General features: G+C 40.6%; 1 protein-coding gene across 1 annotated transcript in view; it reads right to left on the bottom strand.

Annotated features, from left to right (window-relative positions):
* scfd2 (sec1 family domain containing 2) overlaps positions 1-15,405 on the bottom strand; it is a 117,974-nt gene extending 102,569 nt beyond the window's left edge. The window contains exons 1-2 of the mRNA XM_081606572.1: positions 14,463-15,405; positions 13,449-13,617 (exon numbers count right to left, since the gene is read on the bottom strand). Coding sequence (XP_081462698.1) covers positions 13,449-13,617; positions 14,463-15,276 — 983 coding nt within the window. The 5' untranslated portion in view covers positions 15,277-15,405. The remainder of the gene's footprint in view (positions 1-13,448; positions 13,618-14,462) is intronic.
* Between the last annotated feature and the right edge of the window lie 16 nt (positions 15,406-15,421).

The raw sequence follows: 15,421 nt of genomic DNA, 5'->3' as shown, positions 1-15,421 counted from the left end.
TAAGGGCTTCAAAACTGCTCAACATTTTCAGAGAAAATGAATGAGAGCAGAAGGAAACAAAATGCTGATTCTTCACCTCCCATTGCTGTATATGCTGCCAATCAGCTGATTGAGGAAGAAAAAAAAGTCTCAAGCATTTCTCTCTAACCTACAAAATAGACAAATTTAACACTTTGAAAGTCTTTCAGATGGCGAGAAACCCGAAAGGAGCACTACCCGTCACTTAGAGTGAATGGACGGTATTGATATTGTTGAAGTGAGGGTATTAAAAGTTCCCTTCAACGTAGAAGACAGATATCTACTACACAGAAAAAAAGTGAAGTCATTGTCACAGCAGTTAAGGCCGAAGTCAGTCTAGTCAGACTAGATTTGATGTTTTAGTTGATTTTAGCACTAAAAACAAAGTACAAGTGAAACTTCTCACTAGCCAATATTACAGTTAAGTCCAAAGGTATTTACTCGCAAACACACTCATTCTACCAATACACAGATCAGCAGGCAACTTGTGATTGCCCAGAGACACACAGACGACACAATGGCAGGGAATCGAACCCACGACTTTCACATTGCAGGAAGACTTCTCTTCCCATTGAGCTGCAGTCTCTATGTTACCAATAAAGGTGTTTCTATACATTCTTGATAAGGATATTAAAAGTTTCTGCCATGCCTTTTCTAGAAACTACTTACATAAAAGCTGTTAAATTATTATTGTTCTAAATTGATACACCTTTTACTGTCTACTATTGCCATTTCCAATCCAAAACAAGCTTTTTGATTGGATGGAAATAATAAAAAAAAATAAAATAAAATAAAAAAAAAAATATATATATATATATATATATGGAATTTATTTATTTTTGGCAAATAAATCTACGCTAAATTTAGTAGTTTTGGATATATATATATATATATATATATATATATATATTTAGCGTAGATTTATTTGCCAAAAATAAATAAATTCCAAATATGACAGCACAAATCAATTGCTCTTATTTAATTGGTGTTAAAAACAATCATGTCACGTGAAGCATCTTTTTTTCATTTTGATATATATTTACTGAACTAAAAAGCATATCTACTAAAGGTTACGATACTGTGAGAACCTCACACTAACCCATGCCTACTAAACACATATGCACTCATGATGATTACTCCAACAATTTACCAGAAACTAAACAAAAGGAATGAGGCAGAGGAGAAAAATGAAACCAAAGGACTGAGAAGGAGTGGAGGGAGACGGGGCATCGCTGACAAATCCACAGTTTTTCTTTTGCTTTCTTGTCTTTTTTTTTTTAAACTTTATTTTTTTTGTCCCCCCCCTCTCACTCCTCTCGCCTTTTCTCCTTTCTAACTGCTGCCATGTGTTTAATATCAGATGTAATGCGTTCCAGACCTTGGGCAGGGGCTGGATGATGAGGAATGGGGCTCACGCTGGGACGCCCGCCATCTTCACACCAGAACTAGACACTGAGACTTGCAAACACAGCGAGAGCCAGGGAACAATCCGATTTAGAGTAAAACGTGAAGGAGACAAGAAAAGGGGACTTTACAAATCAGTGAGATAAATCCAGATTTTAATAAAACTTGACTTACTCAACATTAAATATGAGTTCGTAGACTAAAGCTGTCAGTCAAAAAGTAGGACAGAGGGATACAGGTTTGCCAAAACCCGTCTTAAGCTTTGAGTAAAGCCCCCTCCCACCCCCACCCCACGCCCAAATGATGGATTAGAAAATATTCTGATTACACAAATCAGGAGGTTCCATATGTTTGTCATTGCTGGAATACCAGCAGCGTAATCTGACCGGGACGCATCGGAGCGGCCCGCGAGTGTGTTTGTGTTTGCCTGCGCATGCGTCTGTGTGTTATGTTTGCACACAATCCCCTGCGTTCTGTGTTTGCTCTTGAAAGTTAGTGGGGCTCTGACAAATGTGGGGGAAGAAAAAAAACAACAACATGGTTCTCATTTGCCACTCCAATCACCCCCTCCCCAATCCCAAATCCCAACCCCTGTACGGGCATCAGTGTGGGTCGCCCATGCACCCCGCCCTCCCACCTCCTCTGAGCCGACCGGCTGGATAAATGTGGGCCGCCCAGGTTGACATTGGCAGGGTGTGAGACTGACTCCTTAACCAGCCCAGAAATCTTGTTGAGTAACAACTTTACTACGTACTATGAAGCGGGAATGAGTGAACTGGGAAGGGGGCGGTGTGTGGGACTCTGCAAGCTCTGAATGCAGTTTCTCTCCTTAGTGGAACATAACCGAATCGTTTCTGTAGGGGGCAATCTTGCTCTTAACTTGTGCGCAGCATGGTGAACATCTCCCCCTTACCCCCCCTCCACATCTCCCCAGCTCTGGTTTTGCAGAGCCAGGCTGAGGCGGGTGTGTTGGGAGACTTCACCATAATGAGCGCCGTAGCGTTAAAAGGATGTTACGAATCCGATGCCAGACCTTAACAGACAACACAGTCCCCTGAATGTGCCTCATATTGTATTTACAGTAGGTGATTGTTGAAATGAGGAAATGGGGCTGGGGGGTAGTGAGTACTATTCCTGGCAGCGAATGATGCAGAAGGAAAGAATGCTTCAAGTGGTTCTTTTTTTTTGTTTTTGTTTTTTTTCTTTTAAGCTACTTCTGACTCAGGGTTATTCTTCATTTTTTAGCTCTTTTCATTACTTGCAAGAAACTGCACAGGAAATAAAGCAGCCACTGTGTTCTGGTGTAGATTTCTTATAAAGTGCGACTTCTACCCTTCCTCTGCTCGGTTTCTATATCAGGATAGAATATCCCCGATGCAGTTTATCAGGGGGGAAGTAATAATGTACGGAACAGTTTCAGCACCATAAATAAAAACGGACCATATTCAGCTGCACTGAGAAAGTGGAAGCAATAGCAGAATAAAATCTATTGCAAATAACCTTAATAAAAACATCAATTATGTACAAATTATGCTACATTTACTTGCTAAAGTCTTAGAAAACATGCATGTTTTATTGATAGTATAATCAGACACTGAAACAGTTGCTGAGGTTCTTTAAGGATGAACTTAGGAAGGTGTTTTATCTCGTTTATACTTTCCTACTCACTGTGAATGGGGAGATGGGAAGAAATAATTGCATTAAAGTAATGCAATTATTTCTCTAACTGTAGATATGAGCAAATTTAAAGCTATATTCTTGAAATCACTTCCTAAAACATGGATGGCATATTTGTTGGTTTATTTCCACAGTGCAACTCGGATCAATTGTTCTTCATGTCACTTTCAAATTATACCCCAGAGAAGAAGGAAGTCATCAATTATAATACTAATTAAAAGTTGCAGTAAACTCATAAGCTTGAAAGACCAAAGCAATAAAATGAAAAATAAAGTTCTCCATTTATTTATTTCATTTTATTTATTCAAAATATTATTATTACATTTGAGAAAGTGTTTGCCCCTTTAGAGTTTTCTTCTGTTTTAGATCTTATGGCCAGACATCCTCCCTCAAGACTTTTTGGTGGAAGAAAAAAATACTATTTGTTTTGCTTAGGTGTCATTCTGTAAGTTTTGATTTGCATTTGTTTAGCTGCTCCGTCAGATATCTTTCACAAACTATTCTCCAAGATCTGGTTTTCACAACGGCACATAACGCTGCTTTCGCTGATACCAGAAGAAGCCTAATATTCCACAACTTTACAAGATCGGCTTTGCTTTCTGATCTGTTACTTTATGGACATTAATGGTAAAACCAGAAAAAATATAAAAATAAATAAAAAGTGGTTGGTTTCTTGCAAACGTCCTCCTGTAAACACTCTCCTACAGGAAAACGCAAATCAGAGCAGAGAAAGGGAGGACATTGGACCAGAAGACCTGACCTTGACTTTCAACAAATGAACGCAGCAGAACAGACTGTGAAATATGAAGTGAAGAAGAAGAAACGCATCAAAAAAGGAAATGTCACTGGCCAGTTATATTTCCTCGAGTCGTAGGTCACATTTTCAGCAGATTAGCGCATTCTTAAGTGGTTATAGAAAAACAAGGCCTTTACGTGCCAGCATGCTGTTTACAGGTCTGAATACACGCTCTTTGTGGAAACTGAGGACGTTTTGCCAGGCTGGATACATTTTCTAAAGTGATGTCATTTAAGCTTGTTCCGCCTCATGCACAGTATGCTGCAGTAAAGTTAAAATGACCTAACATGGCTGTTCAAGCTTATGATTAACGTGAATTTGACATGAAAGCCAGCTAAACGTATGGTTTTGACCAAAACAGCCAGGTAATATAAAAGACTGCAATAAATATATTGTAGTCTTTCATTTTATGCATTTCTGCATAAAAATGCTTTTAATTTTCTGAATTTTCTGCATAAAAAAAATCAGAAAATAAATTCCAGACATACTACGCCAAAGACATTAACTAATCTGAAATAATAATTAGTTAATTACGTTGCCCTTCATCTGTGAAATTGACAAAACATCCATACAGCTGACTTTGTAGGCCTGTCACGACAACAAACTTAGCTGGACGATAAACTGCCCCAAAAGTTATAGCGATAAACGATAATATTGTTGTTTAGAGACCATTTTCAAGTAATATAATGATAATGGCATAATAATGCAAGAATACATTCTGAAAGAGCAGTAAACTTTAAATTCTAATGAATACTGGAACAGGAAGACATTTTAAACATTCAAAATAAATAAAATAACAAATAAAGTGAATTATGAAGTCTCTATAAACAATATTTTTCTTAAAAAAAGGGATAGGTGAGACCAAAGCACCAGACTAAAGACATTTATCATCCAGTTTTTGGTAGAAAAAGAGAGAAAAAATAAAAACGATAAATCATGCAAATGAAAATGATCGAGTTTGTTTTAATTTATCATACCGTAAACTGATTTATTGCTTTTTGTGACAGACTTATGTATTTGTACCCCTTAATTTTTTTAGGTTTTCACACGTTGCAAACAAAAATGTTCATGACATTGTATGATAACCCAACACAAAGTAGAAAACTATTGTAAAGCGGAAGGCTAGATGTGTGGCGCTAAATATAGAGCAACCGCAGGGGGAAAAAAATCATTTTGGGGCTGCAGGTGACCTGAAACAAGGTTAAGGTTCACTTTCCAGCAGGACAGCAACTCTTTACACAGTGCCAGAGCTACAGTGAACTTTTTTTTTTTTTTAGATAAAAGTAATCCCATGTGTTAGACTGGTCCAGTTAAAGTATGATTAGAAATTTGTGCCAAGACTTTGAAAACATCGCTTCATCCAATCTGAAGGAACTGGAGCCTTTTTGAAAGAATCAGAAGAAGCATTGAATCGGGATAGTTGAATGCATACATATGCCACACTTTTCAGATTTTTCGTTGAAAATCTGTTTGCAAACTACGTGTCATTTTTCCGCCTTATAGTCGAGGGCCTACTTTGTGTCAACCTACCACAATGCGTCGAAGTTTGCTGCTGCGATGTGACAAAAGCACGAGGGTCATGAACACTTTTGCGAGGAGCTATAGTTAGAAACCATTTTTTGCAGCATCGGCAGATGGGTAAAACATGTGGCAACATGAAAGGATGAGGAAGGAGGTGCAGTAATGTTGGACCCCTCTTCCTCTCATGTGTCTTGGCTACTTTACCGTTTCATCTGAAATCCATCAGCAGGCACCCGCTCTCAAGGAAAGGGGCTGGAGAAAGCAAAGTAACATCCTCGGGGGCGCTTTATCAACGTACTAAATAAATCCAAAGGAGAAAATGTGCTCGGTAGTGCAAATCAAATCGCAGCTGCAGAGGACAGCACATAAGACAGAATAGGTTACGTTATCTCCGTCTCGATGGGAACACAGAGTACAAGATGTTCAGGTGAAAGTAATCTGCTTGATTTATGTACTGAGGATTTCAGTTAAAAGACACCTTCCAGGTTGGAGGAAGGAGAGCGGGATTGGGTGGGCAGCCAGCCAAGAAGGCTGAGGAAACTTAGCAAACAAATAAAACATAAACACAGGAACAACGGGGGATGTCCTGGCTTAGCTGGTGACCACACGCGCCAACAGGAGACACAGCTAACGACCAAGAAGGCTGAGGTGAACACGAGGTGATGATGAGGCGGCAACAGCTGAGCAAAGCTGTTAATGTCTTTAACAAATACGTGGCCTGGAGTTGCAGCACCTGTTGATTTTCACATGAAAGATCAGGGATGATCCAACATGCGCCAGGCATCTGCAGCTGCTGTTGACCTGGGCAACAGAGGCGGTGAACATGTTGGAGAAAAGTTGAGGAAGGGGCATCATACAGGAAGGAGTTGGCCCAGAATTGATCAATTAGCCTGGTCAATGTTAGCTATTCCGCTTGTTTCTCATCTCTCTTCATTGCTTCGTCTGGGATTTCTCCCATTGACTTGGATTTCTGCCGTAGATTTTCAACAGGGCCAATCAGCGAACAAGAGTTGTGAACAATGCTTTCTTCACCGTTTAAGAATTGCAGTCTGGCTGAGGTCTTAGCAGCCAGACTAAGTTAACAAAGAACAGAGGAAGTGTACAAAGCTGGATATTATCAAGCTCATTATAATTTATTACGTGATTAATGGATTATTGTGACAGGCTTACAAAGGGGGCTGGTTTTTACCAGGCTGGTAAATTATGAGGTCAACGAAACAAGAAGCTTCATTTAAGTCGTTGCTGAGTAGGACATTCGAGCAAGCTGCGTAATGGGCTGGCCTTCATCCCAGACGTCGTCTTCGGTCAAAATTAGCATCCTTTGTAGCGCTGCCGTTCAAAAGTGCTTGTCTTCTTTTCAAACAAACCTGCTACTTTATGGAGTGCTTCTTATCCACTCTGTATAACACACATTGTAAGCGTAATAACAGAGCTGGGTTGCCAATGAATAACTTCAATGACTTAATTCAGTTGTTTGAGCCACTGTTTTATGTCTAAGTAGAAGAAAAACAACTACAGCACTGTTGGGAACCACAGCCGAACCAACACGGCCGCCTTTCTCATCCTCTGTAGCGTCAAAAAACAAAACAAAACAAAAAGAAAGCGGTCAGCTATGCACGAGTGTCTTTCATTTGTTCCATCCTTGCCACACTCGACTATCTCTGTTGCTTTTGTTCCTTTTCCCACATGAACCTTCACTAGAAAAAATAAAATAAAATAAAAAATCTGGAACTTTTTGTTTCCCAGCTAAGACAGAAATAGGTGTTTTTCCTCTTTCCTGGTGGTACAGAGGCAGGATATGCAGGCTCGATTTATGGAGAAGAATTTTTATTTTTTTTTAATGGCAGGGTGGGGTCAATGTCTGTGTCTGGCTCCCTTCTCAGCAGTTCCTGAGGGAGACCCAGAGCACCTCGGCCACCCATGCTCTGGTCTGCCCACACTGCACACGCTCCAACCTCAGCATCAAGGTCCAAGATGGACAAATGACGGGTCTGCGGGGTTCAGCTGGAGACTGGGGGAAACTCTGTGCCCTCTGCCAATGAAACTCAAAGGTCCTAGTCTGGATGTAAAAAGTAGCTGTGAAGCCAAGCACAGCAAATTACACAGACTGGGGCTGGCAGGCACCAGACCACAAAGATAGACACACACACCCACACACACACATAGATTAAAAGAAAAAAAAAGAAAACTTCCAGTGCCACTTTCTTTGCACAGATTGGAAAAAAACATACATCTTCTGATTGTATTTGCTAATTAAAAGACTATCTTATGGTGGCAGAGAACAAAATTCATCCATAAGCAAAGTGTGCATGTGCAAAACCTCTCTCTCTCTCACACACACACACGCACACCCCCCCCACACGCACACGCATGCACACACACGCACACACGCACGCACACACACAAAGCACACTTTCTCTCTGGCATGATCGCTGCAACCACAGAGTGTAAGTGAGGTTGTAGGATTTGGCATATCCTCACCAGGTTATGAAAGAGAATACAACAGTAATTGCAAAAGTAACTGTGGGGTCTCGCCTGCAGAGCTAGAGTCAACAACCACCCACAGAATGTTTAAGACACGGCGATCTAGAAAAAATATCCTGGAATTACACAGGGAAACATCATACAAAGAGGGTCAAACTAAGCCCGCACCTAATATTTAAAGGTTTAAGATGGTCTACACTCAAAAACCTACTAAAAATAGTCTTGCAAATTGTTGGGTGTGTAAACATCCAGCAGGAGGAAATTCATTTTCTGGAGCCAAAAAGGGGCTCTTGTTGTTCACAGAGATCAAATATATCAAGAGAAAAAAAAAAACATTCCCCCTCAAGGAGGGGGAAAAAATAAAATAAAATATTTTCCGCCTAATTGCGAATGAACACCTTCAAACTCGTACATAAGGAGAGCGTCGGCTTTGCCGTCCTGGAGCGATCAACGTAAACGGTGCCTGTGGCGAGCGGTGCACTTAGAGTGCACTTAAATCTAGCGGGAACTAGCCGGTGTTCTTTCTGGCTCGGCCTCCGCAGCACTTCAGCGTCTGAAGCATCTGTGATAAGGCTCGACTGGCCCATCTGCTCCGAGATAGCACCGGCAATAACGCTCCTGCTGATCGGCTCCAATCTGCACTCCACACAAACACTTCTGATTTGTTTCTGTGCTATGCAGCCAGAATATTAAGAACGACCACACTGGGTGTGTTTGTAGGTAGTGGCTGGCTGGGAGCCATCGGAGACTTAAGAAAGTTTTAAATGTTAAATTATCACAAAATGGCTGAAAACGACCATTATTCTCTTCCTGAGGTTTAAAGTAGTTTCAGTGAGATTCCTCAGACTGGTACTTGTGTGAAGCAAGAGGAAGGACATCTGTGTGTTGCTGGATGTCCTTTAAACAAAACACAAATCTGCATATTTGAGATGTTGTTTTATTAACATATATTTTTATCACTTAAAACGGAATGCAATGGGTTAAAAATCTAAATAAATTCTGACAATTTATGGAGACCTCAAGCTAAAACCATTTGTGAAAAATGAACTTTTGGATAATCTTTTTTGTCGTCTTCTCCCTTTTCCCAGTGCTAAATCCAAACATCCAATCAGAGGCAGGAGGACAGTCTTAATGCTGTCAATCACAAACTTGTGTGGTGCTGCTCATCCCACCTTGCCCTCTGCTATGCTGCAGCATAACTTGTTATGAATGGTCAGTCTAGATAGCATGATGGTAAATGGACTGAACTTATAAAGTACTTTTCCAATCATTTTGACCACTCAAAACGCTTTACACTAGAGTCACATTCACACGCACCAATGCACATTTCTGCACCGATACGCAGATCAGTCTGGTGGCAGCTGAAATCAAACCTACAACCTTCCGCTCACAAGACGACTACTCTACCCACAGAGCCACGGTCGCCCCAGTTGACGTAATACAGAAGCGAGAAAAGACAATAACTGCAAGTTAAGTCGGCTAAAAGCTTCCCTAAAAGCTACAACCTACAAATAGGAACAAAATTTACTGTTTTTTTGTTATGTGTAAGCCTTCGAAAGATCACCATGGTTACAGTCAATCCATTGCAGCTCCAGCCACCACACTTTTCCTAAAAGTCAGAGTCTTTTCCTCTAGCAACCACATAAAGGCCCGAAGCCCGACTGGAACACATGATGTAGGGCTAAACACTGCCATCACCAACAGCCCCACCACAGGCACTTAACACATGCACCTGCCCAGGCAAGAGCACGACGACCGGCACCCCATGCTGGTCACGTGCTGCTTCGTTCAGTCGCAGAGGTGCAGCTCGGGCTGCTGAATTCTATTTTCCGCCCCGGGCAAGCACACATGTGGCCAGTAAATTATAACGTGTGGTTTAGTTCGATGATTAAATTGGATTATTCTTCTGTTGGGGGTTGGTTAAGGCAATATCTGCCATGAACTCCTAAACATAACTCATCCTGGGTGGCACTTTGACCACACTGACAAGATGCAGACGACTTAAAGAGATGGAAAAGAAAAAGCCACGTCATTAAGGGGCCTGAACTGTATGTTTAAAAAGTGTTGAGAAGATAAGAGGAGTAAACAGTCATACACAGAGCATCGGAGCTATGCATAGATAAACCGTCCTGCATTTGGCTGAATTTCAAAACCTGATTTATTTCATATATGCTACAGTTAATGAGACACTAACCAAACAGGAAAAACCTGTATTAGGGTTTCTGCAGGTTGCACCAGCTCAAATTTAAGACTTTTTAAAGACCGTTATGAATGAAATTTAAGACCTGTATTTTGAGTAAAAAGTACAAAAGAAAATTACATATTTTATATTGCAGTAGTGCCAAGCTTTTTGTTTTTTTTTTTTTAGCACAGAATGCACCTAGCATCGCGATAGATTTACACTTACCCATGAGAAGCAAAAAGCTAGCTCGCTAACTAGCAAGGGTATGTTAGCAGCTAAGCGGTAGCCTCAACTACTTCAGGTCGCAGAATGGAATGAAGATGTCTGTGTGCGACTCAAACATTTGCCTGACAGAAAACGACATTGTATATATAAGAGTAACTAGCCCTGTCGCAACACAATTTAAGACATGTGATTAGCATAGTTTAAAAATTAATTTAAGACACTTTAGATGCATAAATTTAAGATTTTTTTTAAAAAGACTTTTTAAGGACGCGCAGGCAACCTGTATATTTTGGTTCATTTGATATCAGAAAATTTTGGGGGAAAGAAAGTACATTTACTGATCACTTCAGAAGAATTATTCAAACCCCTTGGACTATTTTATATTTTGTTCCATTATATCTTGAGTATGCTTTTTAGGGATTCCTATGGGAGAAAAACACAAGAAATGTTTCTTTGAAAAATAACAACAACAAAAGGTGGAAACAAATTAAATAGAGATAAAAACGATCCTTAAAGAAATAGTTGCAAGGGGGAAGACGTGCTTCTTTGCAAGTAGGAAAACTTGCTTTTTTTGGTTTGTCACAAGCAGTGTACGGGTCAAATGAGACCAAAACTAAATTTTTAGTCCACATGCAAAACATGATGACTGGGAGAAAACCTACTCAGCACACCATCACTGCATGATGATGCAGCAGCGGCTACATCATCATGCTATACATACAGATAGAAACACAACGTATTGGTTTGGTCCAGACCTATATTTGTGGCATGATTTTAAAAGTGATTTTTAGAGATGCTCTTGGTGCTGGTTTGCAAAAATGAAAGTGCATGTATATACATGAAGTCGGAAAAATTTAATTGTACCAAAAATATTGACTTGGGGTGGGGCAGAATATACACACATGCATCCTTTTGTGCTTGTCTACCGCATAAAATCCCAATAAGATGCGTTTAAGTTTATGGTTGTAACGTAAAACATGGAAAGCTTTCAGTGGGTATGAACACTTTTGCAGGAGAATGTTTGTGTTTAATTTCTCCTTCTGTTTATTCTATGCAACCGTGATTTCACAGTAAACCTGATAAAAACATAATGAGTTTGCATATTTTACAAATTGAAAAGAAGGTGAAATATTTACTGGCAGCGAACCTTGAGATTCTTCTCACTCTTTTAATTTTCAAACACAAAAAAATATTTACAGAGCAGAAATGAAACAAGACAAAACATTATTATGACTTGGCAGGTTTTTATTATTTATTTATTCTAAATATAAAACTATAGTTTAATGTGGTACTCTTTCCCTGGAAATCTAACAAGTCACCTGCTAATTGTTGCCCTCTTCGTTAGACGATGCGGTGATTAGCTCTGCAATCAAATCCCTAAAGTTAATGACAGAAATCATGCGAGAAGACTGGAGCCTTCTCAATGCTTCATGGCAATCACACAAGCATTGTTAGAAACCTAAGTAAACTGGAAGGTGAAATCAGCTCTAGCTTTAATTAAAATCACAGAGCATGGTGAAGATGACGATCACATTTACACCTATCAAGGCTTCTTAAAGAATTTAATTTGGACAAAGTTAGTTAAAACTGGCTGCTCATCTGCATAAAAATTAACTCTATGAAGATTTCCAGTCTGCTTTTAAAGTTGATATAATTATTTTGATAATAATATTAATGTAAAATGATATTAAGGCACACAACTGTTATTTTGGAGGTTCAATTTATGCGCCCCTCTCTAGAGGGCCATATCAAAAGATTTGGTGGGCTGGATTTGGCCCCCGGGCCTTGAGTTTGACATTTATGCTCTACATCACATGTGTCAAACTCAAGTCCCGCGGGCCACATGTGGCCCGCCATATAATTTTATGTACCCCCTCGGTCCGGTGTGGGCTTTTAACAGTATTTTTTTTTTTTTGCGTGGTTTTGCTTCTCCAAAACTGACAGATGTTACCTCTGCAGCTCCTCCAGAGCGCCGTTCTCCTGGGTAACATGCACCCAGAAGGCTCCATTTGTTAAATCCGCTGGATGAGTTACTTCCAGCGGTTTTTAATTCTTCGCAGCAGCGGAGCCGCGTCCACAGTGGTTGACAGCGGACTGCGAATGTTACAGTCTAACTAACTTCTACGTCGTCATTTATTTCCTCAAGATAAACTGCCGGCTCCTCAAATGGATTAACACAAAGTTGCATTCTCTTTAGTTTTCTCTGGTCTGTAATGGAGACTTGAATTTAACGCGCCATTTCAACCAAAGGTTTTGAATGCGCTTCCTAACCAGACGCTCCAAATTGTTATTTAACAATATGAGGTGTTGTTTAATCTATTTTTAACATTGTATTTTCTCCGAAACGGACAGACGTTTATGCTAGGGCTGCCCAAGTCTAGTTTTCCAGAGCTACCATCTGCAACTTTAGAAGTATTCCTTCTCTATCACACCTGGATCATTGACTCATTATAAGCCTCTACAGAACTGAGTTGCTGCTGATGAGGGAAGTCAACCTTTAGTCTGGGGTGTTTTAGCAGGGATGCATCTAAAAGTTGCAGTCTGGAGGACTGGACCTGGGAACTCCTGATTTGTACTGTCAATGTGACCCATTGAGGGTGGCCAATATGCTGAAGTGGCCCTCTGTGAAATTGAGATTGACACCCCTGCTCTACATTCTCCCATTGGGTGACATAATCACAAAACACCCAGGTTTATGTGTCTGTGTTTATGAAAAGCAACTTGCCCTACAGAATTGTCTCAGAGGTATAAAATGTGGAGTGAAAAATAACCGTTTCCCCTTAAATTCGGAGAAAACTAAAGTCATGTTTTTGTTTCTCAAAAGCTCCATGATTCAGTGACCAGCCATAAAGTGCAGTGGAAAGAACCTCAGGGTCATTCATGACCATGACATTCATTTTTATAACACACATTAAACTAGTCTCTCAAACTAACATCTTTACAGTGTTTTGTTTTATGGGATTTAAAACCACCTCTGTAATATACACATTATAATTTCATCAACTTCCCTCTGTAAATGAATATTTTATTGCAATTTCTGTTGGCAATAAACAGAAATGCCTCATTCAACTTTCTTTTTTTAAGTTCTGTTTGAAAAGCGCGTTAAGGGAGGAAAAAAAAGGACAGCTGAACTCAACTTACTGGTTTTGAGCAAGACAGCCAGGGGCCACGGTGTTCTGGGAGTGAGGAGTTCTCTGTACACTTGTGAGTTCCAACATGTCCACTTGCACATCCGTCACGTGACCAGGCAAAGGGTCAAGCACGGTAAGAATCTTTTCAGCCAAGTTGTCACCGTGATGGCCGACAGCCCCTTTGTGAATAAAGAAAGCACAGAGTGAGCGCGCACAGAAAGCTTTTAAATGATGCATTGGTCTGTGCTGTCAGTCGCAGCATTATGAACACTGACAGGTGAAGTGAATCATGCATATCAGGTAGCAACTGAAGTAGGGCTGGGCAGTCACTGTATTGTTTATCATTTATTGTGATAAATTTCTTAGGATTTTGGTTTATCATTGGCATGGTAGATTAACACGAATGATGTTTAAAATAACTGTTCACATTGTAGGATTTTTTTTTTTTTTACCATTTTCTCTGCTCATTCAATGGAAGCATCAATAAATAATAGTACATTTGTAAATATGACAAATGCAGTTACTGTTTGCTTTTTTGTGATACAAATCACAGTTCATGTGTGACTGTTGTCCTAAAGAGGTGTAATACCAAGAGAAATGTTTTTCGAGAGCGGCATTTGTGTTTGTGGAGCTATAATAGCTGTGACACACATTTACAGTCATACATGTATCTTAAAAAGAAGTAATGAATAGTTTGTATCATTACTTTCATTGTTATCACGATAAAATATCGTGATTAAAACTTAAGTCCATATTGCAAAACCCCAAAACTGAACATTTGCTCTTTTAGAAACAAGATAATGGCCAAGTGAGGAACCAGGAAGGAGATCATGGCTTAATTTTGGCAACTTGAGGACCAACAATATTATCCTGGTGGTTGTAATGATATCGAAGATCAATACATAGCTATCTTTTAAACTGGTCAGACATGAGACATAATTTTATTTTAGTCTAAGTGTATAGGTAAATAAGGAAGAATGTGATTATTATGAGATTACAGAACTGCTTCCAAACAAGACCTCACCTGTAAGATCCATTGTTCGGTCTATAAAGATGATCGATGCTTTATTAGCAGCAGTCTTTCTTCGGTTTTTCGCCTGATTGTGATTGGCCAGTTCCCCTGCGATGATGCGGCTCATTGGCCCCACAGCAAAACTCTCTTCCCTCATCCCTGCGGCCTCAAACATCGAGTTTAACGCCGAAACCAAGCTTTTAATTTCAACCTGCAGCTCCACCGGAAGCGAATGCCCATCCAGGTCATTTAAAGTGCCAAACCTCTTTTTTTCCGGTCGCTTTGCATTGATGCTCTCCAGGTCTGCTGGGAGCAGGGGAAACAGGTGAGCAAACGGCGACGCTACGATCAGCTGCTGCGACACGTGGGCGAAGACCACAGGAGAGTGCATGACCTCTGCCGTGTAGTTCATGTTCCCCATCCACTCGCAGAGCTTCTCCTCGAACTGCTCAAACACGGGGAAGCCCTCCATTTCCGTGGACACGTTGTTGGCGAACAGGTGGACGGAGTGGGGGACAGCGGTGAAGACGACGCAGTACTGAAAGTGACTGAGGGATATGATGTCTTTTATGATGTCCACCGTCCTCCCCTTTAACAAAGTGCTCACCACGAACACGGCTTTGGGCTCGTTCTCACCGCACGCTTCGAAGCTCGAAAACTGCTTCACGTTCCTGGCTCCCGCTTGCAGCAAGGCTGCAGCCCCTCCGCTCCAGTGGAGAGCCTCTGCACACCTGTCGTCCATAAAAACCACGGCTTTCTTCACTTTCGCGAACACCTTCTCCCACATTAGGAGCGGCAGCTGTGTGAAATCCTCTGCGGTTGACATTTTTGCTCATAAACAGCGTAGGTCAGTTGTAAATAATAAGAATCATCGGAGACGTCACAGAACAAGTTACTCCAACAAACCAAAACACACGTCTCTTCGAGGTGACGTGGCAGTTGGGCGTCGCAGAGTTTAAACGTCACCCAAA

This window comes from Poecilia reticulata, chromosome 4 (genome assembly GCF_904066995.2).
Source record: "Poecilia reticulata chromosome 4, P_reticulata-male-v2, whole genome shotgun sequence".
NCBI classification, from domain to species: domain Eukaryota; kingdom Metazoa; phylum Chordata; class Actinopteri; order Cyprinodontiformes; family Poeciliidae; genus Poecilia; species Poecilia reticulata.
Note: the sequence above shows the minus strand (reverse complement) of the source record. Positions and strands in the feature narration are given on the sequence as shown.